The 23,150-nt window shown below is 41.9% G+C and overlaps 1 protein-coding gene across 6 annotated transcripts in view; it reads left to right on the forward strand.

The window, feature by feature from the left end:
* The window catches only part of FBXW7 (F-box and WD repeat domain containing 7), a 177,125-nt gene that overhangs the window by 126,536 nt on the left and 27,439 nt on the right, over nucleotides 1–23,150 (forward strand). For 4 of the 6 annotated variants that reach the window (XM_064710849.1, XM_064710848.1, XM_064710850.1 and 1 more), the window contains exon 3: nucleotides 20,182–20,264. In XM_064710849.1, the coding sequence (XP_064566919.1) occupies nucleotides 20,182–20,264 (83 nt within the window). Of the gene's footprint in view, nucleotides 1–10,540; nucleotides 10,660–17,489; nucleotides 17,728–20,181; nucleotides 20,265–23,150 lie in introns of those variants that run through there. The other 2 variants (XM_064710851.1, XM_064710853.1) reach the window with 2 other exon arrangements.

A 23,150-nucleotide genomic window follows, 5' to 3' on the forward strand; every position in this document is an offset into this window, starting at 1 on the left:
GATAAAGAGCACTTTGTTGGCAAAGAGTTCAGTCTTAGCAAGAAGCTGCAGCAATTTAAGAAATTATTTTATCCCGCTGTTCCTGGGTACTCTGCTCCCATGGCACAACCCATAGGAGGAATATGCTAGCGATCCACAGCCACGTGTCTGCAAAATCCAGAAGTTCAGTTTACACTACTGCAATCCTTATAGATTGTTTGCCTAGGTAAGCTCAGGTAAGCAACCCTTCTGTTTAAGGGAAATGCCCTCTCAAAGCTGCTGGCAATGTTGTTTGTCAAAATGAAATATTTTAAATTGTAGGGCTCTGCCAACCCGGCTGGTTGGTTGGAGTGGATTAGGTTGGGCTGTTTGTTCCAGAGGGGATTTGCAGGTGGGTACAGGGGGCTGTGGGGAAAGGATGAGTGACAGATGACAGGCAAAGCCTGTTACCCACTGAGTGGGCACTGCTTCCACTGGTGCCCCAGAGCTGTGTCAGCCTGGAGGGCAGTCACAGTCCTAGGGAGGCTCTGCCATCATCACTACAGCAGGAGCAAGGGCTCTGTAATAAAATTGTCTGTGGAAAGTGGTGGAAGAAATGTGTGATTTGAAGATATTTTAGGTATTTCATCAATGGGTTTAGGAGAACACACCCTCATTAATAAAAGTCAGTTGGTTTTGAAGTTGAAGCTTTTGAGTGCAAATGCATTTTATGAGTAATATCTGAGCAGAATGATTTCACTGGAAGGCTTTTCCATCTGATGAAGCCAAAGCCACCTCCAAAATACATCACTAAAAAGTTGCTAGAGTTTATTTTGCTGATGTCTCATTTTATGCCTGCAGAATGAAAGTGTGATTTAATTTAGTTGTCCTGACTGATAGTAAGGGAATCATTGTGGAGTGGGCTTCAGAGCATGTAATCAAGGGTTTCTGAAACGTTTATGCTTTATCTGCTAGTAGTATTAAACCTCTTGCTGCTGTTTCTCGCTGCTTCTCCAGCCTATCTCATACACTGAGAAAGCAAGGGCCATGAATCCAAGCCTTCACTTCAAGGAGCTGCTGCTGTTAGCTGTCTGCAAGCTGACCCCATGTATATTTGTTAATAGGTAATTCTCAGCAGAACTTAGGCCCCTGGCATATCTATCCTCTGTGTATGCTACTACAGTTTTCCCTTCACAGGGCTCAGGTGTTGCACAAAGTCACATGTAGCAACACTAGAAACAGAACTCAGGAATCCTTTTAAAAAAAAGAAAAACATAAATTCAACCAAAAGATGGTTTCAACTAACTTGTCTTTTGAACTGAATAATTGAAATGTATTTTAGCAATGCTGTTTGTGTATCTATTTATTGAAAACACGTATGGAACAGATGACTTGGCATGTCCTATCAGACAACAGGGGATTTTAGTGTGTATATGTGTGAATGAGCTGGGACTGCCAGTACAGGGTGAAGGTCTTGTAACTGCAACAGTGGATAGCAAGCACAACTGAATTTCATGACAGATATCTTGATGTTGGATTAAGTAATTTGCCTCTAGAATTTCTCAAAGAAAGCTGCTTTTGAAGTCAGATGTGCCACTCTTTACAGGTATTGGATTTGGGAGGCTTTAATGATTAAAGCAGCAGTAATACGGGCTTATAAGATGTTGGGTCAAATCCTGGCAGTACCATGAGGCCCCAGTGAATTCAGCACACTTATCCTGCTGATGGGGAATCCAACATATCTTGGCTTCTGTGACTGTGACCAGTTGGTACTGTGAACATGTCATCTTCCAGCTTGGCTAAGTTGGCTGGATAAGCTGCCACCCTTTGGGCTACTTGCAGGTATTTGTCATGCATCCTGCCAGCAGACTTCTGCTGCTTCAGATCTGCCACTTAAGCTGCTCATGTCATCACTCCTTAGCCTGTTTAAGGGGAAAAATGTGCATTTATTGCCAAAGATCTACTTCTATATATAGTTGTATAAGCCAATTTAGCTCATGGACTGAAATCTGTTAAGGAGGGGAGAGTAATCTCTGCTGGTACAGCTATATCCAGCAGAGAGTATGCCCATGGCTTGCCATTTTGAGAGCTGGTTTTGACAAGTTGTTTCAGAAAAGCTTATGGAAGGTATGCTGTCTTACAGTGAAGAATGTCTGTAAGAGGTGTGGGCATTTCCTTAGGAGAAGATAGCAGTAGGCATGAGGAATGCTTCTGGAGCAGATGGGCCTCTGATCTAGAACTGTTCTTGATGTAAAGCATGTTTGGATATCAGTGGTCATTTTCACATGTATTTGAAAATGGGATTTGAAGTGGTAAAAGCACAGTATCCTCCTCTTCCTAAAGATTTATTTCCTTGTCAATTGTGGTTTTCTACAGATCTTGTCTAAAGTCATCCTCTCTGCTCTGCACAGAGGCATTGATGTGGAGAGTGGGTTCTTGCAGACTCGGTGTTCCCAGCCATGGCCCCAGAGTTAGTTTATAACCAAAAGGTGAGAATAGCAACATGAAGAAGCAGTCTTGATTCCTAGCCAAGCTTTTAGTGTGATTCACCTCTGGGTTAAGCCCTCAGCTTGTGAGCCCCTTGCTCCATTGGGTCCCTTTGAGCTGGGGTCTTTGCCATGTCTCTGAGTAGTTCTTACTTTGAAAGGGCAATCTTATTATGAGGAATATTGATGTTATTTGACAAACCTTTGTTATATACATTGAGCTATCTGTTCCTTTCCTTTCCAGCTTCAAGATCACTGTAAAAAGTGCTAACAAATTAGGAGCTTCTTGAAATTAGCTTAACATGAAGAAGCAAATATACTCAATTCAGTTACTGGTTTAATGCAGATCAAGATAATATTTTCCCCTCATTCCCAAAGGCCTCTCAAAGAATAGTGCAATTCCATGATGGCATCCATACAGATAAACGATAGTATAACTGCATTATTTGGAAACTACTGAATGCTACTTCTGTTTTCCCTTTCATTTAAAAACATTTTGAAGACACTAATGCTGCTGGGAGAGAGTCTTAACATCTGAGCACTGAAAAATTTTTTCTTAGTTGTCTGTTCTTCCAGAATATTTGTGAGAACTGTGGTTTTGTTTCAGGGAAATGAAAAGCTGGAAGAACTTGTAGAAGGTTTAGAAAGACCTATCAGGGGCATAAAATGGTTAATTTACCTTCCTGAAATTCTTGTGTTTTATGGAAGAATTAGTTAGTAATTTCTTTTAGACTGAGTGTTTTTGGTTGGGCAGGACCAGATTTGTTCAGATCTAGGTGTTATTGATCAAACTTTTGTTAGAAAATGTAAGTTGGATATGTGACAGCTGGACAAAACTGCAGCAGCCTTTAACTCTCTTGTTGATACCATCAGCTGGCTGCTTGCATGGTGGGGTCTTGTTTGGAGACCAGTTGCACATCCTGTTTCATTGAGGGCTAACTCAGTACCTCAGTAGTGAGAAAATATGGGTATATGAACCACTCCTTGGGATCTCTCTAGGTGTCACATACCCTTGAGCACAAATTCTCCTCAGGACCTGAAGACACTTTGATTGCTTATTTGTATATTTAGGTAGATATATGACCAGAAAAACGATTGCTGCCAGTTGCAGCTATAGAAAATGCGCTTCCAAAAGATCAAGAGGGTTGGATTTGGTATGCTGGTTGTTTTCACAGCCTTCATGACAGCTCCTTATCCTGGTATTCATCCCCATTCTCATACTTGGACATCTGCTAAATTTTTAAGTTAAGAGTTCTATTTTCTGTTGCAACAAAAGAGTATAGTTTTTGTGGAGGTGAAGGGGGCATTATGATTGTTTCTCACCCTTTTTTTTTAATTCTGAGATGAGATTTCTTTTGGTACAGCCATCTCTTTAACCTCGGTGTACACTGCCTCTGCTTAGAAAACAGTGTTAGTATCACAACTCTTCAAAACAGATACCTTTTAGATTGTAATAGATGTCCCTTGGAAATTGGAAATGGGAAGTGAGTTGGATTTTCTGTGGCTTGGAACTGTTGACCCATGCTTTAGATCAATGCAGGCTCTGGCTGAGTCTTCCTCTTTTTTCTTTTTCCCATTTAGCCTGGAATACTGAACAGCTAACCCAGCTTACTAGTCACGTTTCTGTAGCTCCTTTCATAGGGCCACACAAAACTGCCAGCTGTCTACCTGCTGTAAAAGCAAAACCCCACCATTCCTAAAGCAGATGCACATAATATGGTAATGTAACCAGCTATCATGAACAGGAAAGTGAACAAAGCCCAGTTAGTGTTACTGTTCTTGCTTCTCGGTATGTACACCTGCTGAGTCACATTTAACTTTCCTCTGTGATACAGCAAATCAAGTACTTAACATTTTTTCCCTAGGTACTTTGCATAAAGAAGTACAAAGCTTGTTCAGGTTTTCTGGTTAACAGGATATTACTGTGAGAGCGCCTCTTGTGCTCTTCAGGACTGAGTAGCCCACACATCTTGCCACAGATGTGGGGCTTGTCTGTCTCAAAGGAAGAGAATTTCAGAGGGCTCTTTGAAGGACTGTGCTGATAAGGAGGCTGACATCCCTATCTTGAGTTGAAATGTACCTTGTTGTTTTAGCTTTTAACCCAGTAGTCTGCCTAAAATGCCTGAATTATGGGGAAGGTTAGTATCCTCTGCTGTCTTCTCCCTGACAGGTTGATTGCTCAGTCTAAACTTGAGACTGTTGGATTCCCTTTTTAAAGTAGCTGTCCACCAAACTTTGTATTAATCAGAATCAGTAAATATGAACATATTGTGCATAAGGCACAAGAAAACTGTTTTAAAACAACTGTTGCTGCAGTTGTTTTAAAAACCCCAGAGCTTTGGCCTATGACTTGTGCCAGGTAGTGTTCTCATGCTGGCTTACTAAGGGGGGAGCACCTTCACTTTATTCAGTCTTGCACAGCAGAGAATGAGGGTTGCTCAGTGCAATGTTGCATGCGAATCCAGAGACCACCCGCTGTTCCTAAACACAGGGAATTAAAATCATTTGTAACCAGGAGGGACTTTGGATGAAGTTTGCCAGAAATGTAGTAGGAACCAAAATAAAAGAGTCCCTAGTACAGGTCAACCAATTCAGCTTTTGGAATCAGCATAGCATAGGAGTTCCTAATCCCTCTGGTGGTAGTGGTCTGCCTTCTAATTTTAGTCCCTTTCAGTTTACTTGTAAAGCACAATAGACCAGTGGAAAAAAATCTGCATTTTAAAAAAGTTTTTGAAGAGCAGGCATGAGTCATACCTGTCCCTGCAGGCCATTAAAAAGCTGCCAACAGTTAGCTGGGAAGAAGTGTATTTAAACTGTGTTCATGCCAATTTAAATCACTTTATTCAAAAGCATGAATGAGGTTGTAGTATTCCATTAAGACTGTTGTTATCAAATTTTAATGAGGAACTATATTTACACAAGCAGCAAATGAGTTCTTCCCAGAATTTTCTTTTTAATCAAACATTCCTAAACATTGTCTATGATTTTACAAGGGACAAAAGTGAACATTGTACAATCTTGTCCCAGTGGGGAAATTCAGCTGTGTTCAAATAACTGCACAGAAATTGAAATTTAGGTTCATCAGTGAATGATCTGGTCAGTGGCTCGTAGCATGTTTTGTTGAAGGTAGGTAGCAAAATGGGGATTCAGGACTGGCCAGTTTTCAAGGCACAAGTTTGTTCTGTGTCTGAAATTAGACTAAAGGGAAGAGTCCTCATGATGTGTGAAGCTTGTGTCGAAGGTTAAATTAAAAGGGACCTAACGAACGCTAGTCTGCACTTTGATTTTTTGCCAACTTTCTGATCAAAAAAATGAGACTTCTGCTAAATACCAGACTGCAGGCTGGTGCTCTCATCCTCCTCCCTCCTGCTTCCCTTTCCCACTTCCATTCAGTCTCTCCCTGACACATCAGCAGGCCTATGACATACAGCAGGATATTTTTCCATTTCTGGAGAAAGATTGGCATGCATAAACCAGCTTGGCACTGATTGAATATTAGAGATGGAGTATGATAATAAAAGGAAAGTGGGTAAAAAAAATCCCTAGAGATTTGTCAGAACATTGCTGGCATTGCTTAAGCAATGGTATAGCTAATAACAAGCTTTAGTAGTTGCTTTCAGCAAAATAAAAGGAATAGGAACTAGGACATATATTTGCACAGGCTTTATTACAGAATCTTAAATCTCTCTTCCAATGTGCTAATTTCAAATAATAGTTTGCAATATTCTGCATTTTTTTCCTCTTATTTTAAAATAGTTTTAAGATACTTCCCTGTACAACCAACCACATTGGTGACATGGACTATTCCCTGGCATTTAATTCGTAAATCAGTAACATTAGAAGGACTGCATTTCCTCAAATAATTGGATTTGTGAAATACTGAGTCTCCATAAACTTTCAAACATCAAAACCACGGTTGCCATCTAATTTTGTGGTTACGAGTGAATGGAACAGCAAACAAAAAAATTTCAAAATCTTTAATTTACTCCATCCAGTCTATAAATAAAGCTTCAAAACCCAGGAGTTTCGTTAACTGTCTTGCTATTTAACCCACAGTGAATGGATTGGTTTAGGGAGCACATCAGTTCCATTACACTGATCTGGCAGTTAAGAAATTTTTAGAGAAATGGTTAAATATGTGATGTCTGAGGTTATGTGAATGTTGCAAGATGCAGTTTTCCTTGAGGGTAGAAACAGAGGTTTTTAACTTGTAGTTTTTTAAATTCAAGTATAAATATTATAGCTTTATAAAGAAAGCATGAGTTTTATTTAACAAAATGCCTTCCCAAAAGAAGCTTAGACATAACAGCGGACAGGTAGGGTAGTTTTCCTTTTTTATGCTTAGTTCTTAGGTTTTCTACAGGTAGCACTGAAAATATCTCTGAAATACTGTGAAATGTGCCACCTATTTCATACTTCTTGAATTCTATGAAACATCTGTTATAAAGAGTTGTGCTGGTAAAGTTAAATCCAGTGTAAAATAAATTATTAGCAATTGTCATCCCTCTTGTCTGGATGAAGGACTGGTTACCTGAAGTTATGCAGGGCTGTGTCTCTTGTAGAGGCAGGCAAGCATGCTGTGTGGTTTCCAGACTGGAAGCACCTGTTCAGGGAAGAGTGTTTTTAGTTGGGGCAGGTTTGCTGGCCTCCTTGCTCTGCCTGTAGCCCATTTTGACATGCAATTGCACAGCATAAGGTTAATGACAGTGGGTTAGCAAGCCTTCAAAGCATCTGGTGTGACCCCGGGATGCCTGGCATTCCTTTCTGCTCTGCAAAGGTTTGGCATCCATCCTCCACTGCAGGAAGAATGTACTCAGGAGAAACTAGCTCACAGGGCTCCCCCAGGCCTCCAGAGAGGGGTGAGTTGTCATGGCAATAAATCATGAGGGCTCATGGAAAAGGAGTAAATCCCCTTCTCTGTGCTCTACTGTAGACATGGCTTGGGTGAGAAAAGGAAGCTGGATCAAGCAGGTAGAATGTGCAGTTTTCCCTTTTATAACCACCACTGCTGCTTAATGCTAGGGCAGAGTGTGTGTGTCATGGGAAAATGACCATTTTCATGTACCAGAGACACTCTGGGCTGCAAGGAGTCTGTGTCCTACCAGTCATAGTGCTGACCAGACTGACCTGACTGACCTGGGACTCACCAAGCATTCTGTAGCTAAAGGCAATGTTGGCAGAACTGCATCTTCCCTCTAGTGGCTGCTTCCATTTGCTCTGCAGATGTGGGCAAGGATGGCAGAGAAAACACCAAATATTCTCTAGGTAACTTGCTGGTGCAGGTATTAGACAAAGCAAACGAGAAGCATTTCAGGGGGCTGAAGCACTTCAGTGAAGACAGCATGAGAGAGCTGGGGTTGTTCAGCCTGGAGATGAGAAGGCTCCAGGGACACATCACTGTGGCCTTTCAGTTCCTCAAGAAGGCTTATAAAAATGAGGGAGAGTCACTTTTTATACAGGCAGGTAATGACAGAACAAGGGGAACAGTTTTAAACTGAAAGAAGAGAGGTTTAATTAGATCTTTGGAAGAAATTCTTTACCCAGGGGCTAGGGAGGCACTGAGGATTGCTCAGAGAACTTATGGATGCCCCATATCTGGAATTGTTCAAGGCCAGGTTGGATGAGGCCATGAAGAACCTGATCTAGTGGGTGGCATCAAAGACCAAAGTGGTGGAGGTTGGAACTAAATGATCTTGAAGATCCCTTCCAACCCAGGCCTTTATATGATTCTGTGTCCTGCAGTCCAGATGTCCCCTGCCTTGTGGATGGTTGAACATTGTATGGAAAAATGGTCCTGAATTCCAGGGAGGGAGAAAACGTGGTTGAGAATGGGAAGGGAAAGGAAAGGAGTTATAAAGTGGGACAGTAAGTCTTGTTAGACTGTGATGTTGTGGAGAGGGCAGGATGGGCCAAACTATGGGGGAAATACTGGCCAGGATATTGATACAGGAAGCACAGGGCAAGAGAATGGAGGAGGAAAAGATGGAGGACCTTGGGGATGATGCTTACAGAGAAACAAGGAGGAGGAAAAGATAGAGAGAGCCAGGAAATTCCCACATATTCAACAGAACAATCACCTCTGCAAAGCTGAGACTCAAGGATCCTACACTCCTGTTACCAGCAAACTGACCTGGCACATGACATTTCACCTTCCTCTAAAGCTTTTGCACCAAAGGTGGCACCCTGCTGTTCCTCACTGTGGTTACCCACGGTGGTGGGGTGTCACCTGGGGGCTCAGGCTGTGCTCCTGCCTGCCACACTGGGCTGGGAGTCAATGCATTGCCACATGATGGGGTGAATTCCCTTGATGCTATAAAATGGATGCCAGGATGCCATGCCTAAAACATTGGAATGTTTGCCTTTGCAAACTTGATGCATGTGCACAGGTGGATAACAATGTATAGTAAATCACAACCTCAAACACCGTTTCCACAGAATCTCTCTTATTTAGTATGTACCATGCACAGGCTATCTTGTTAAGCAGCTCTTTCGTAGTAAAAGCATCTTATTCCTGTCATTTCAAATTCTTTTGAATGCTTGGTTTTGTAACCTTTTACCCCCTTTAGGTAAAACAGGTAGGAAAAGAGATTTGACATTTTTAATAGTTTTTTCTTTACATTCTTCCTAAATCCTTCTGGCTTAATCTCTAATTCCAGGAATTCTTCTGTCTGTAGCCTCAAGACTCACAACTAACCCCTTCTCATTTTCACATACCACAAATGACAACAGAAACTATTTTGTAAATAAATTTGTATAGATTATGCCAGATAAACAAGAACTTCTCTTGGCAATTAAAATAAAGCTATCTCAAAAAATAAAAGAAAAAGGAAAACTTAACAGAAAACAGCAGTAGATACCAGTCCCCCATTTGTATTCAGTGCAAAGGACAGACATTTTTGGTAAGCCTTCCAAGTCCAAACACACATTTCTTTTTCTGTACAAAGGTGATTTGACAACCTGCTTATATTTGAGTGAAAACAGTTTGAACGTTGGTGTTCAAAGGCAGAAATGCGTACTTCTCCAATTTGGAAACATTCTTGTCAATATAAACAAAAAACCTCAGCTCTCTGGTTGAAATATTGAGAAAAGGAACTGATACCTATTAATTTATTTTGTATCATGTTTGTCATCTATTGATCAGCAAGCAGGGCTTGTGCTTTGTGTGCCTAAGGACAGTCTCTATGTGACTTTATGGACTATTGTCACATGCATAATCTGTGAAATGACTATGATAGGAATATAAAGTACAATTATTTTTAAAAGACCCCAGTCAGTGGCTGCTGTCCTCCTGTTGTGCCAACAGAACACCCTGTGCCCAGGTGGCCTCTGCTGCTGGTGTGGTGTGGCAGCCACTGCCCTTGCCCTCAGTGGTGCGTGTGGATACCTGGGAGAAGAGTGGGCAGGGAGGGAAGGGGATGGGGTGTGTGGTGGGAGCTTCCTCCTCAGTGCAAGGGTGGGAGCCAGAGGCTTGCAGGGCCACTTGCCCAGTGTGTAACAGGCAAGGTCATCACTTCAGGAAATTTAGGAATGTCCTTTGGTCTCTGAAGCAACTGCTGCTGTGACTCAGAAGCACAGCCTGGTTCAATGTGAACTTGAGTGATTAGCACAGCTATTACTGCATCTATAAATAGAATTCATCTCACAATATATTAAGTTTAATGATATAATAAATAGATTACAGTTAACTTTAATAGGAGCACAATGAATGGAGACGTAGTTCTTATGAAGATCTGCTGCCATTAGAGACTGTTTTGCAAGATGTATTATATGTAATACCTTCTTATTCCTTTGAAAAATGAATAAACTTAAAATACTCTGTAAAAACAAAACTCAGTAAAGCAACTCATAATGTTCCTGTTGCACAGAAAGCGGTGAAGGATATGAAAGTGCAGGTTGCATTATCAACCTTAACTCTGCTCCTTATGAATATGCACCCTGAAAAAAATGTTTATTATATGCTAATATTGCTAGTTTTAAAACAAACCACATATTTCTGGGTAGGAAACTTGCATGTGGTTACTGTCACAGGGAATTAAAAGCAACAGGAAGCTTAGCTGCACTGATATTTTGTTTTCATTTATCTTTTTCTTTAACAGGAAGAAAAATGCTTTGGGAAGAAAAATGTTCTGGTTTTGTTGGTTTTATTCAGTGAAATAATATAGAGTTCTAATGAGACAAGCTTCCTGGAGTTACAACGTGACTTGTTTAAAGAAGGCTGGCATTATACCCCCTGCCTGTGGTTCACCTTGTTGTACTTGTTTGGTGGTAAATCTTTTAGTGTCCATTTCCATTTATCTCAGACTGAAGTATATTTTTGTGTGCAAATAAATTGTTCTGGTGATAATACAGTCCTCTAGGTTGGGAGGACAAAGCCCAAACCCCACAGTTCCTTGGGGTTTCTCACCTAGGGCTGTAGTTTTGCAAGTGTTCAAGCTCTTCTGAGGTTAAAAAGGAGAGAGTGGGCTGTACCTCTCGCTATGCAGGCACATGTGTGTGTGGCTGTGCAGTGAGAGAGATGAGGAATCTGACCCAGCTGGAAAATAGCCTAGCAAAAAGGTCCCAGGGTCAGTGGCCACTGTAGTTGACCAGAGAGCCATACAATGGAGTCTGTGATGGCACCTGAGAAGGTGATGCAAGCATAGAAATGAGTGGCCAAGGGCAGCCACAAGTGCAGGAACTGTTTGTTTTTTTCTTCTTCCCAGTGGCTGTGCTGGCTTAAATGCACATGAAGGTATAGCTGAGAGAGAGTGGTGCCTCTAGGTGTAAATAATAGGCTTATCCTCTCTGCATGGGACACGCAGGTCATAGTTCCTCATACCTTTTTCTCAGTGGTGTAGCTGGCTCAAGGAGTTTGTGCCCTGCCTGTGAATTGCTCATTTGCTTCTGCTGGCTCAGCTGTTTGTGAAAGCGTGGTAGAAATTGAAACTAGCAACTAGTTCTGAAAGAAAGAAAAAAGAAAACCCCAAGGGTAAAAACTTAAACCCATCTCTCTTTACCCTGCATCAGTTAATTAATCTGGTTCACAGGGTGTTTCTACAGATGTTTGTTCCTGCAGAATTAAGGGCAAGAGCCATTCGGGGACAGGAATGAGCAGGTGAGCCTGGGACATCTTTAAGCTGGTGTTATCACCAAGGAAGAGTGCATGGATCTGTTCCTTTCATTAATGGGCATATGACAGCTTTGGCTGTACTCCTTTAAAATAACCTAAGCATTGGAGCATATGCTGCAAGTTCTGTGCCCAGCTCCAGGGAACCAGCAAAGAGGACAGGATGTATGACCTTCAGAGGGGAGTTCTGCTCTGCTGGAGACACAGCAATGCCATATTACATTAAGCCTGTCTGTGAAATCTCCCTGCTCTTAAAACATAATTTGAAGTTTATTATAAGCATCCAATGCTGAAGTCTGTTATATACACGTCATGTTTAAATCCTTTTCAAAGCTATTTTTTACAGCCATTAACTAGCACACCTTTTGAATTTATCACAATGCATTTAGAGCTCTATTTTTTTTAAAAGCAAGTATTTTAAGAAAGTAGTTTATGGGAAATCTCTGCTATAGATATATACCTTTAAAATGGTATTTGTAATCAAAGTTCACGCTATCCTAATAGGATCAGGATTTATAAATAAATATTAATTGATTTTTTTCAGTTGTTACCGATGCCATTTCCTTCCCTGCAGAAACAAAGCTTAAAGTCTTTTTACAATTTTGTTGGACTACAGTACCTTACTTTGCATGGAAATCACAGATAATCATGTGTGGGAAATTTCATTTTGAAAGCAGTCTTCAAAATGCTTTGCCAAGAAACATTATACAGCTAGTGAAACAGTTTGGTATTACCTATCATACTTCATAATACATATTCTCCACTCCACTTAAGTAAGCTTTGGAAGGCTTCATGCAACTTAATGTAATGCCTCTCTGGGTCCTTCCTCCCCTAATAGAGTTACTGTTGCATTCACTACTTCCTCCCAAACCTTAAGTTCATCAGTATTATAATAATATGTCATTTATCATTAAGCTGCTGGTCAGTGCACATTGCAGCGTCCAGAATTGCTTGTACTACACTTGAACTACACATGATCATAAGTGTAAATTTCTTCCTCAGCTGTATTAAGGCAAACATGCAGGAGTGAACCTTTCTAAGCTTGCTGCCCACATTATAAATAAATTGAGCAGAAATTCTTCTATCCGAGCTGCTTCCAGGGAGCCAAGTTGGTTTTGTTCTTCCCTCATGGCTGTAATGTAGCAACTGTTGGTCACAAACTGGTGCACCTAAATTCATTTCTCCAGGTCTGTTCTGCAGCATCAATACTAATGGTGTATTGTACACAGTTACACCTGTGTGATAGGTGCATCCTGCACTGTGCCTTTGAACTTCCTTAGCCAAGTAAACTGGTGAGTGTGCTAAACCTTTGTCTCACCCTGCCCACTGATCTGGAATTTACCCATAAAATACTTCCAGCTCAGCAACTAGGATGCACACTAATAAATCTCAAATCTGCAGCCTGTAGCCTGTAGTTCTGCTGGCTAGCCCAAACTAAATTGGGAGAAACCATGAGAACATGGGATTTCTATGATCCCAGTGGGTCACATGTTTAATTTCATTATAGCTCAAAAAGAAAAAGATCTAACAATAATAGTAGTGGCTTTTTGTAGTGGAAAGGCCCACCCTGAATTACTTTGAAACATGTTAAACACTTGCTGTCATGTGGAATGTTTTTCTCCTTTTCTGAGACCTTATACATGTTACACTCTAGCATGTGCCTTTCCCATTGAGTGAATGGGAACTTGGGCTTTTAAATGTAGGTGTCCTAAGAAAAGCTGTAGTTAAATGTCTAAAGCAGATGGCAGAAGTACCTCTCTGTGGGGCCAGATTCTTGCCTGAATGGGAGCATTTGGCAAATTAAATGAAGTATGTAGTTGGATGAATAGGTCGAATATAGAAGACAAAGTGCTGGCTGCTGCAGCTGCCCAAACTAGATTACCGAGCAGAAGGGGAGTGTTTAAAGCCTAAGTGGGTCCAAATTTGAGAAAGGGGAAAACAACTGAGCATGACCATTCTTCTCGGGTCATCTTCACTGTGTCCAGGGTAAATCTTGCACAGCTAAGGATTTGGCCCCTCCTGCTTAGGATGTTTGATTTCCTGGATAGAAAAAACCCTGCAATCCTATTAGACAACACACAAAAATCTCTCTGAAATGTTTCTAAAGGAGTCAGTCTGCTAAGCGTCTGCTAAATGTGCAGAGTACACAGAATCCCTTCTGGCACTGTCTTGAATGATGCATTTACCAATATTAATGGAGATACCAAACCATATTGCTCCACAGTTCCTCTTGCACACATTATGCTCCCGACACACATATGTGTGTATGTGAAATGCCAATTATGGTTTTTGCATTCCCTGGTTTAAGCACCAGTGTTTTTTCAAAATGCTGACTGGCTATTACCACAGCCAGACCATCCTGTAGTCTCTCCACTCAAAAATGTTTCTCCAACTTAAAAAAAAAAAAACCAACAAAAATGTTGTTTCTTTGGTCTGTTGCACTGTAATCTCCGTTCTTCTGGGGATTATATAGCTCTGCGGGTGATTTCTGTAATTCATTCTAGTCTTTCATTAGAAGTAATAGACAGTCTTAATTACAGCATGCCACATGACAAACTGGTAAAGGTGCTAGAAGTGTTGCCAACAGGAAAAGAATTGGATGCTGTGAATTTTTTTTAATTAAGAGTTGGCAGCACTGACGGGAAATAAGATTGGACTTGTGTCCACTGAAAACTATGTAATTTTGGTGTAGACATTTTTCTAAATGTCATGAATTGTATGTTGCTTATGGTTTTAAGAACTTGAAAAATTATTGTCAGCTTAAACAAAGCAAGAGCAACCTTTGAAATTACATATATACCAGACAGGGAAAGAAACATGGTAACTTTTGATTTTTCTCTAAACATTGCTTTAAACTGTAGTCTTCCTCAGTGGACCTTAATTTGTGATGAATGTTTACTTTATACCATTAAGTATTCCTGGAGCATTAAGTTACTGTAGTAAATACTATTTCAAATGTTGGTAGAGACGTAAGTGAATGCATCATCTTTGTTACTTGCTGTCAGGCTCTCAAAAGCACCTGCAGGGTTGTGGTCTTATTCTCCCACCTTTGTATCTTCCCAGAAGGCACGGAGTGAGGCTGTGTGACCTCTGTCTTCCCACGTTAGGCAGTTCCACATCACTTTTGCAAAACCTTAATTAATTTCCTACAAGGGAGAGTGTAGTGAATTCATTACACAAATTTTTTCTGAGGACAGGGTGGTTCTCAAAGTCAAGAGAGAGAGAGAAAATCCTTTCTAGACAGGAATTTAGAGTGGGAGTCTAACAGTAGGTGCCCTCAGCCTTTGGTGGAGCATGTTCTCCTCTAATAACTAGGGAGAGCCTAGGCTGTGGTTAAGCATTTTGGGGAAGAGCAAACATCCAACTAGAGTAATGTTGCAATTACCTAGAGACTATCAAACTTGGTTTGAGATAGAGGGAAAGTTTCTTTATTTGTGGACAATCAAAAGTGGGACCACTACAGAGATAAATACTAAGAAGGTGAGAGCCAGCGCCATAGCCATGTGCAATTTTTGGTTTTTGCTCTGAGAAAGGCAGACTGCTAGATGAGAGATGGTCATTGTTTAAATGTCACATCTATCTGTGATATCTGTATCAAAAATTAGGGAAAAGCCCAAACCTTTTGTGCAGAATAAATACCTGACATACCAAGTTTTCTACCATTAGCAAATGATTGCTGGGGTTATTACATGGGTCCTGACTGTGGCAAAGTGATTAGTAGTTAAGTCAGTGGGATTTTTTACCATGGGAGAATATCTGCCAATCATGATCAAAAGAGAAGTAATCTGCAATAGTAGTACTCCAAAAGAGAGGAAAATAGTAATTTCTAATTATTATTCAACTCATTGACTGCTTAATTCCGGAGCACATTTTGTTGAAAAGATAAATCTAGCCATGCTGTCAGATTACACTTGCCTTTGGGCTGGGGGAGAGGCTAATCTCTGGGGATTTCCTGCCCGTTCCTGTTTCTGTGCTGGAACAAGAGTAGCCATCACCCCCCCCTCTGCATCGAGTGCATTCACTGATGGGAGAAGGGGCAGAGATAGCTGCAAGTATCACAGGACATTAGGCAAGCACATATATAAAGTACTTCTAAGTCCTCACAGTGATAATGTTCAAATTCTTTCTTACTCTGATGGTCTGAGTATTAATTTGCTTTCTGTGGTTATTCAATGTGTATATGCAGCCTGTGGTTTTTTCCCTTCCCTTTTGCATGTGATGTGCTAGCAAAGGCAAGCAGTAATAGTCTCCCGGGATATGTACAGCTCTGTTCATATCTGAGGTATGAAGTCAACTCAAGACCATTTTGTTCTCATAAAATATACAGCACTGCAGTTTAGTGGATAATGGCATAAATGCCAAGATTTGATGGGCAGAACCATTTTCACTGGGAGATGAAAAACACTGTGGAGACTCAGTGCTGGATGGGAGATACATAAAACCACCAAGAGGAAGAATCTGTGCTGTGGGGGTAGTGATTTCACCTTACCTGGCTGTGCTAACACCTGCCACACTTAGCTATTGCTAAGTAATAATACATGTGAGATTTTTTTAAAGTAGTAATGAGGAAGATAATGGGTTTAACAGAAAGTGCTTCCATTCCTTTAAATGTATGTTCTGTAAAGGTAGAACCTTTTCTGTGCTGCTTTGGGTGATAAAGAAGAAGATAGTTTCCCCTCAGGTCAGTAGGAACGGACTACATGCTTCCTTCTGTTTGAGTGAATCGGTCTGGAGGGCTGCTGAGCATCTCCAGTTTCCACTGCACCTGGGGAAAATTACAGGGGAATGCTGCAGCTTCAGATCGTGTTCAGGGTATGCTCTGTTCTGAACTTGGGCAGAAAACTTTGCAGGAGGGAAAAGGGAAAAAAAGAAAAAGAAAGAAAAATTTCTGAAGCTGAAGTCTCTTGAGTTGTCTGTATAGAAACTAAAAAAAAAATCAAGCTGCCTAGCTGCTGTGCCGGTTCCAGGTATCTGTCTGAGAGCCCAGCCTATGTGTCAGGAACTTCAATGCCCTTGAATCGAGCCGTAAGGGTGAGCCGGACAGATTTGTTGATGTGAACAATGACCAAAAAAGGAGCGTTCTTTAGCAAGTAATTACCAAGGGCTTTCCTTGTGCTTTCCCTGAAATCCAGGTGAGAATCCTGCGTAGGATCTGAAGCCCGAGCTAAGATGGCTTGGTGCCGCCCAAGAGCTGCCTTGTGCGGTTCAGGGGAGCGCGTGTGCGCGCCCAGGCTGCTCCAGGTGCGCGGGGAGGGCTCTGCCTGCCTCCCTGCTGGGGAAACCCCGCTCCCGCCGCTGACAGCTCCGCCGCGGCTCTGCTCGGGATTACCAATTTAATGTGTATTACATAATTGCTGGATTCGGCTCGTTCAACTCCTAAATCTTCAAAAACCGTTTATTCTATTGTCTAGCCAATAGAGGGTATTTCAGCATCTTTTTCCCTGGCAAAACTGTAGTGCATTTCAAATTATTCTAAAATTACCCGCACTTTTGGAGGACTAATTTGCGTCTGTCCACGGAATGCAGTCATGGACGAGTCCAGCCAGGCCCGCCGAGGGCGACGGTATAATTATAATTAGTGGAAACGAGCTTGTTTTGCACCCGCTTGGAAAACCGTGGAGAGAGTGGCACTGAGAGAACAGAGCGAGGGCTGGGGGCAGCCCCTGCCTCGGAGGCGGTGCGGGAGAAGGGGGCGGGTGGGGGGGGCGAAGGGGAAAGGGGGAGGTAGCCCAAAACCCACGCAGCGCTGGGGTATTTTTTTTAATTCCTACCCGTCGGCGCGGGCTGGGGGCGGTTTCCCGCCGGCGGGGCCCGCGGGTCCCTCCCGGCCGCGCATCCCGCAGTGCCGCGCCGCCGCTGCGGAGGCGGGCGGGGAGGGAGGGACGGGGCGGGCGCGGGGGGCGGGCGGAGGCAGGCGGCGGGCAGGGCGGGCAGGGGGAGCCGCGCTCCGCGCAGGCAGGGCAGGGCCGGGCCAGCCGGGCCGAGCAGCGCCGCCGCCGCCGCCCGCCGTGCCCGAGCATGTCGGCGCGGGAGGCGGTGACCTACCTGCCGGAGAAGGGGCTGTACTGCCAGCGCCTGCCCGGCCGCCGGGCCCGCGGGGCGCCGCCGCCGCCGCGCAAGGGGAAGCGCGCCGACACCATGGGCTTCTACGGCACCCTCAAGATGATCTTCTACAAAGTGAGTGTCCGCCCCCCCGCCTGGCCTGCCCTCCCCGCGGGTGCGCGGCCGCGGAGGGCGCGGGGGCAGGGAGGGGCGGGCGGGGGCCGCGGCGGCGGCGGTCCGCGGGCGGAGACGTGCCGGCGGCGGGGGCTGCCGCCCGGCCGTAGCTGCAGTCAGCGCGCTGCCGGGGAGCGCTGCCAGCGCTTGGTGGCGGGCGGCGATGCGGAATGCAGTTTGCTGCCCCTTCTTTTCGTTTTTTATAGATAATAATTTTTTTTCATATTCTGCAGTCTCGGTTAGTTTGATAAATAAACGTTGTCTGAAGGAGTTGTGTTTTCCTAGCGACAAATTAAATGTTTAGAGGGATGTTTGCTCGACGGTTTCTGTGTTTTGGTTACACGGAGACCTTACTGATGTCTGAATCTTGTCACTAGACCTCTCTGCTGTAAGAAAGTTTTATCTTCTTCATATGATAAACGGCATTTTTGGCCGTCTATTTACTTAGCACCTTCTGAGATACTGAAAGTCAGTCTGCGTGGTGGACCCCGTTAGAAAGTTGCCTAAAATGACTGAAAAAAAACCCAGCCAAAAGAAACAGGTGAAATCATTATTAGGCAACATAATGCATGTTGTTTTCTTTGCTAACGCAAAAGAATAAATCACCAGAGCTGAGTGTTCTGCTGTAGGCTTTCTACTTCTTATTTTTAAGATGTGCTTTTGCAAAACTGCATCTCCCTCTTGTGAGAAGCAGAAGAGGAATACGCTGATAATAATGTTTCAGAAAGGCAAGCTAGAAATAAAAATTTTTCATGAACAGGAAGAATCCTTTCTGAAAACTCTATCATCAAATACTGAAATTCGTTCTCAAACATCTTACTTATGCTTCCGGTAATTCTGATGGCTCACCCACCTAGCACAGCCATAAAAGATGGGATCCATTATTTTTCAGTGATCCTTGTAACTGCTTTTCTTGGGGGGAGCAGGGGGGCTGCTCCTCCTGGGGTGTGGGGAAGCAGCGAGGTGAGGCTGGTGATTCGGCAGCATGCAGGCGGTTCTGGCTCAGTGCTCGTCTGGTGAAATGCCGTGGAGTGTCCCATGTGAGGCATGGGCAAGAAAACACAGCTACAAGGCGAGCTTGTCAGGTTGTGCTGTAGCTGTTCCCATAAAAACCACCCTTAGCTTTCCTGTGTAAGCACTAATGAAGCAGAACACGAGATCTTTGGTGACCGTTTTAGGTAAAGCCATAAGGATATTTTAAAAGTATAAATAACCAAAATCACAACAAAAGTATATGGACCATAAGCTTTAGAGAATCCTGTTGGGCTTGGGGTGTTTTGTGTTAGGTAGCTAGACTGATACAATAAATGGTTAAATAACTATGTTATAATACAACATTAAAAAAGATCAAATCATTTGTGTATGAAAGATGCCAACTTTTAAACTCTGTCTTAAACATCAAATTTTGAAAAAAGGAAGCAAATGGTTTTACTAAAGTCAAAATGTAATACTAGTAGTTTATGTATTTTGCAGCTCACAGTTGTAAACAGCAGTACACATTTTTCAGCTGGCTAAACTGTTGTGGTGTATCACATCTCAAAAAACAACAAAAAAAGGAAAACCAACAAAAACTCAGAAGTTGCATTTGGCACACATCTCATTTAGTCCAAAAGTCTGTGGTTAAAGATTACCCAAATATGTAGAAAGTAATCTCTATTTGTCTGCCTAGATAAATATGGCTTTCATTGGTTTCTATCTCTTTGGTAATTTTTGCAGTCTGGCTTCCCCTTTTAGCAGCTGCCCTGCTCATTATTTGGTTTTGATCATATCTAATTGCGGGTGACATTCGAGACTAGGGTGTAGTGTTTTTCATCCATACCCTTCTTGGAAAAATACTGGTTAATCTGTCACTCAGTTTTACTGCAGTTTTAGAAATGTTTTCAATGTACAGCTTTAAGATAAAAGTATAGACAAAAGATACAGTAATTTTTTATATTTTTTTTAGGCCCTGAAATAAATATGGTTTATAATGCAGATAGGCTACCTAAAATTTAACCATTTCAATGACAGACTAAGCAATGAACCTGAACACAAAGAATCCATGGCTTTGGTTTAGTTCCTTCACTCCTCTGCTGGGAGAACAGAGAGAGAACAGTTTAGTGAATAAACCAACACAAAATAAATTAACACAGTTCCACACACTTTTGCACATTTTAGGAATTAAAAGAATGTAATTCCAATAGATTTTGGATCCTAAAAGAGCAATAATATATACATGCACCCTTTAAAAATATATCAAATATTGTTGAATTCAGAAAATAAAATACTGCTTTAAGTGATTTTATGAGTGTCAACTTTTTGAAATTTGGTATAAAAGTAGAAGGTAAAAATGTGTTAATTTTACAGAAGTACACATAACTAAGGTTGATTGTGTAACTAAATCCATGTTGTTACTCTTTTTCCCTCACCTTGCAGATGAAGAGAAAGTTGGACCATGGCTCCGAGGTCCGTTCTTTCTCTCTGGGAAAGAAACCCTGCAAAGTCTCAGAATACACAAGGTAATTAAATGCAATGACAGATCACTGGATCCTGATTCCTGCGTATATCCTGTCTTTCCAATTGCTGAGCCTGATTAATTAAGCTCCTCTTAATGTTAAAACACTGTAAAGCAAAGAAGAGGTGGTATCAGCATTTGTATATTGCTTTGCTAATTTAAATTACGTGAACTGAAGATGAGTTTTAATGAAGTAGCCAGACTTGCATTTGTTCAGTTGAGGTTTGTGTTTCATTCTAAATATAGCATGCCCATTTACTTAAGAGACTTTGTGAGGGCTAGAGCATTCTTGGGAATAAAGTCAAACAGATTTTAAAAAGGGACATAACGATAAACCCTAAGACTATTAAAATTGTGATCAAATGTATCACTTTGCTATGGTAACAGGAGTGAGAGAATGGAAATTCATGTAGGCAGAGCAGACCATCTGATCTTAACAGGAACACACATGTATTTGCTATCCACAATGTGAAAGTATTAGGAGTTCTGCTCTGCTTCCTTGCTGCTGCTGTGTGGAGCCAGGAAGCACAAATCCCTGCTGCTGTTCCCACCAGGTGCTTCGTGGGGTAAAGCACTCCTAACCATGAGCAGCAGAGCAGGGCTGTGCATGCACGCCTTACAACTGCATTCTTACTATGTAATTGCCATAACTATTGTGCTTGGATGTCACACTGCTTCCCATCCTGTTTGAATTTACAGTATTTTGCGTTTTTTCCCCACTATAAGCATCATCCCTTCCGTGAGCCTCCCAAGGCTCTCTGGAAATGACACTTCTTTTGAATGCATTGCAGTAGTGTTCAGTCACTGATAGCTCTTGCAAATAGTTTATATTTTATTTCTCTTCCTTTAAGAGGTTTATCAGGTGATGAGTGAAAACTTAGGCAGCAGGTCCTAGGGTTGCTTTTTACATGTGTGAATGCTGCAGCAGAGTAAAGGAGGAGATGTGCTGTTGCTGAGAGGCACTTGTTGCAGCTTCCACATCCCCCCAGGCCTGCAGGTGGTGTCTTCTGATTTCTGAGACAGTCTAATGGAAGGACTCTCTTGCTGGCCACCATTTCTTAAGTTGACACACTGGGAGTTCTCTGCACTCCCAGAAGAGTAAACAGTTCAGCATTAAAGAAAAGCGAATTTTTGGCAAGTGTGTCTGTCAGGTTCTGCTGGACTTGTCCAGCTTTCACAGAGACCTGACTCGTCGTTTCAGGGGGATGAAAACGTGGAGGAAAAATGAAGCATGAACAAGTGTCTTCTGGTTTCATCTGAGGTCCAAGGAAAGAAACTTTTAAATCATGTTTTGAATAACTGTTTTTGACTGAGAACCAGTTTACAGCAGAAGAAAGTAAAGTGTAATAGTTCTACTGGGGCAAGTTCAAGGCTACAATACTGCTCAGAACGAATAAAAACTAATTTCAAGTGCCTTTTTTTGGACCTTGAATGATAGGCCTTATGCTGATCTCTATGCAGGTGATTAGAATGACTAAGCTGTAAAATCACATTTTTATTTTAAAAATACTTTTAACTGACATTACTTGGATTTTGAATAGCTATTGGCATAAAAGAATCCTTAAGTAACATTTGATCCTCCTCTCTTAAACTCTTTGATTTGGTTTTATCTAAATAATATGTAGGCAAATGATGCAGTTCTTGTGCCTGCTTGTTTCCATTTTCCCTAGGATCAGGGACTTTAAAATTGACCAGCTGATGAACTTTGTTTGCATATAACAGGTAAAGTCAGTAAACAAATGCCGTTGGGTGGATCCTTCATCTCTGAAACAGTATTTTCATACCAGCTTCTGTTTCTGTTATTACTCAGCAAAATGAACAGTTAAAAATAGGCCTGCTTAAACGAATCTTTACTTTTCTTGACCAGTTTGGGTAAATGTTAGGATATGCTATGATTTTCCTTCAGAGTAAGGAAGAGTAGAGTGAAATATTTGTAGAGCATAATGAGGTAAATATTAAAATGAACTTGCCTTGCATCATTTAAAGCTATTGGTGTAGCCACTGAAAAATCAGTAAACCCTCTAAGCTCATGCCTGCTAAAAAGTTGGGTTTATCCTACAAAATAGCAGAGGGTTTTTTGGAGTCTCACACTATATTTAAAGTGTCCATGTTTGTGCAAATACTTCTGGGGTTCCATATTTCCTGCTAGGGAATACAGCTTTGATATTCTGTGAATGAAGTACTTTACATTTTATATAAAAAACGAAACAAAACCAAAAGAAAAACCAATCCTGAAAATGAAAAAAACAATCAAACAAAAAAAACCCAAACCAGAAAACACAGTCAGCTGTATTTCTTTAGACTCCCACAATAGGAGCTTAATCCCAGCTCTTTTAAAAGCTCCATTCCGTACGAATGAGCTGGTTTTTAACATGTCAGAGTGAAAAAAATCAAACTGTGATTCAGAGAGCACCTTTGGCTCCTTTTCCCTTTTCACTTCACACCCCCTCCCTTTAGTTCCTGTGTCATTCCATCAACACACAAACTAAAAGACCATATAGAGTATTTCAAAGTCCAATTCCAGACCACTAAGCCACTAGAACTGCTTGATATTACTAGCTCTTTGTCAACAAAATATATTAAAACCTAAAAATAGATTTTTTTCCCCCCCTTTCTGTTTGGAGATGAAGCAGCACTAGCACATTTCACATACAGGTGGAAGTCTGAGATCTGGCTTCCTACATCCCCCGTCAGAAGGCAGCAGTGTAGCCCAGAAGGAAAGGAAATACTTTGGCAAGGAAAGGAATGTGTAAACCTGTATCTTTACACACAACTTGCCGGGCAGTTAACAGAGTGATAATTTTTCAGCTTTGAAATGTGATCCTTATTTCTCCCCTAGTTGGAGGGCTAGCACTGCAGGGGTAGAAGCAGGCAGATTTATCCAGTTGAG

Source organism: Zonotrichia leucophrys, chromosome 4 (assembly GCF_028769735.1).
Source record: "Zonotrichia leucophrys gambelii isolate GWCS_2022_RI chromosome 4, RI_Zleu_2.0, whole genome shotgun sequence".
Lineage (NCBI taxonomy): Eukaryota > Metazoa > Chordata > Aves > Passeriformes > Passerellidae > Zonotrichia > Zonotrichia leucophrys.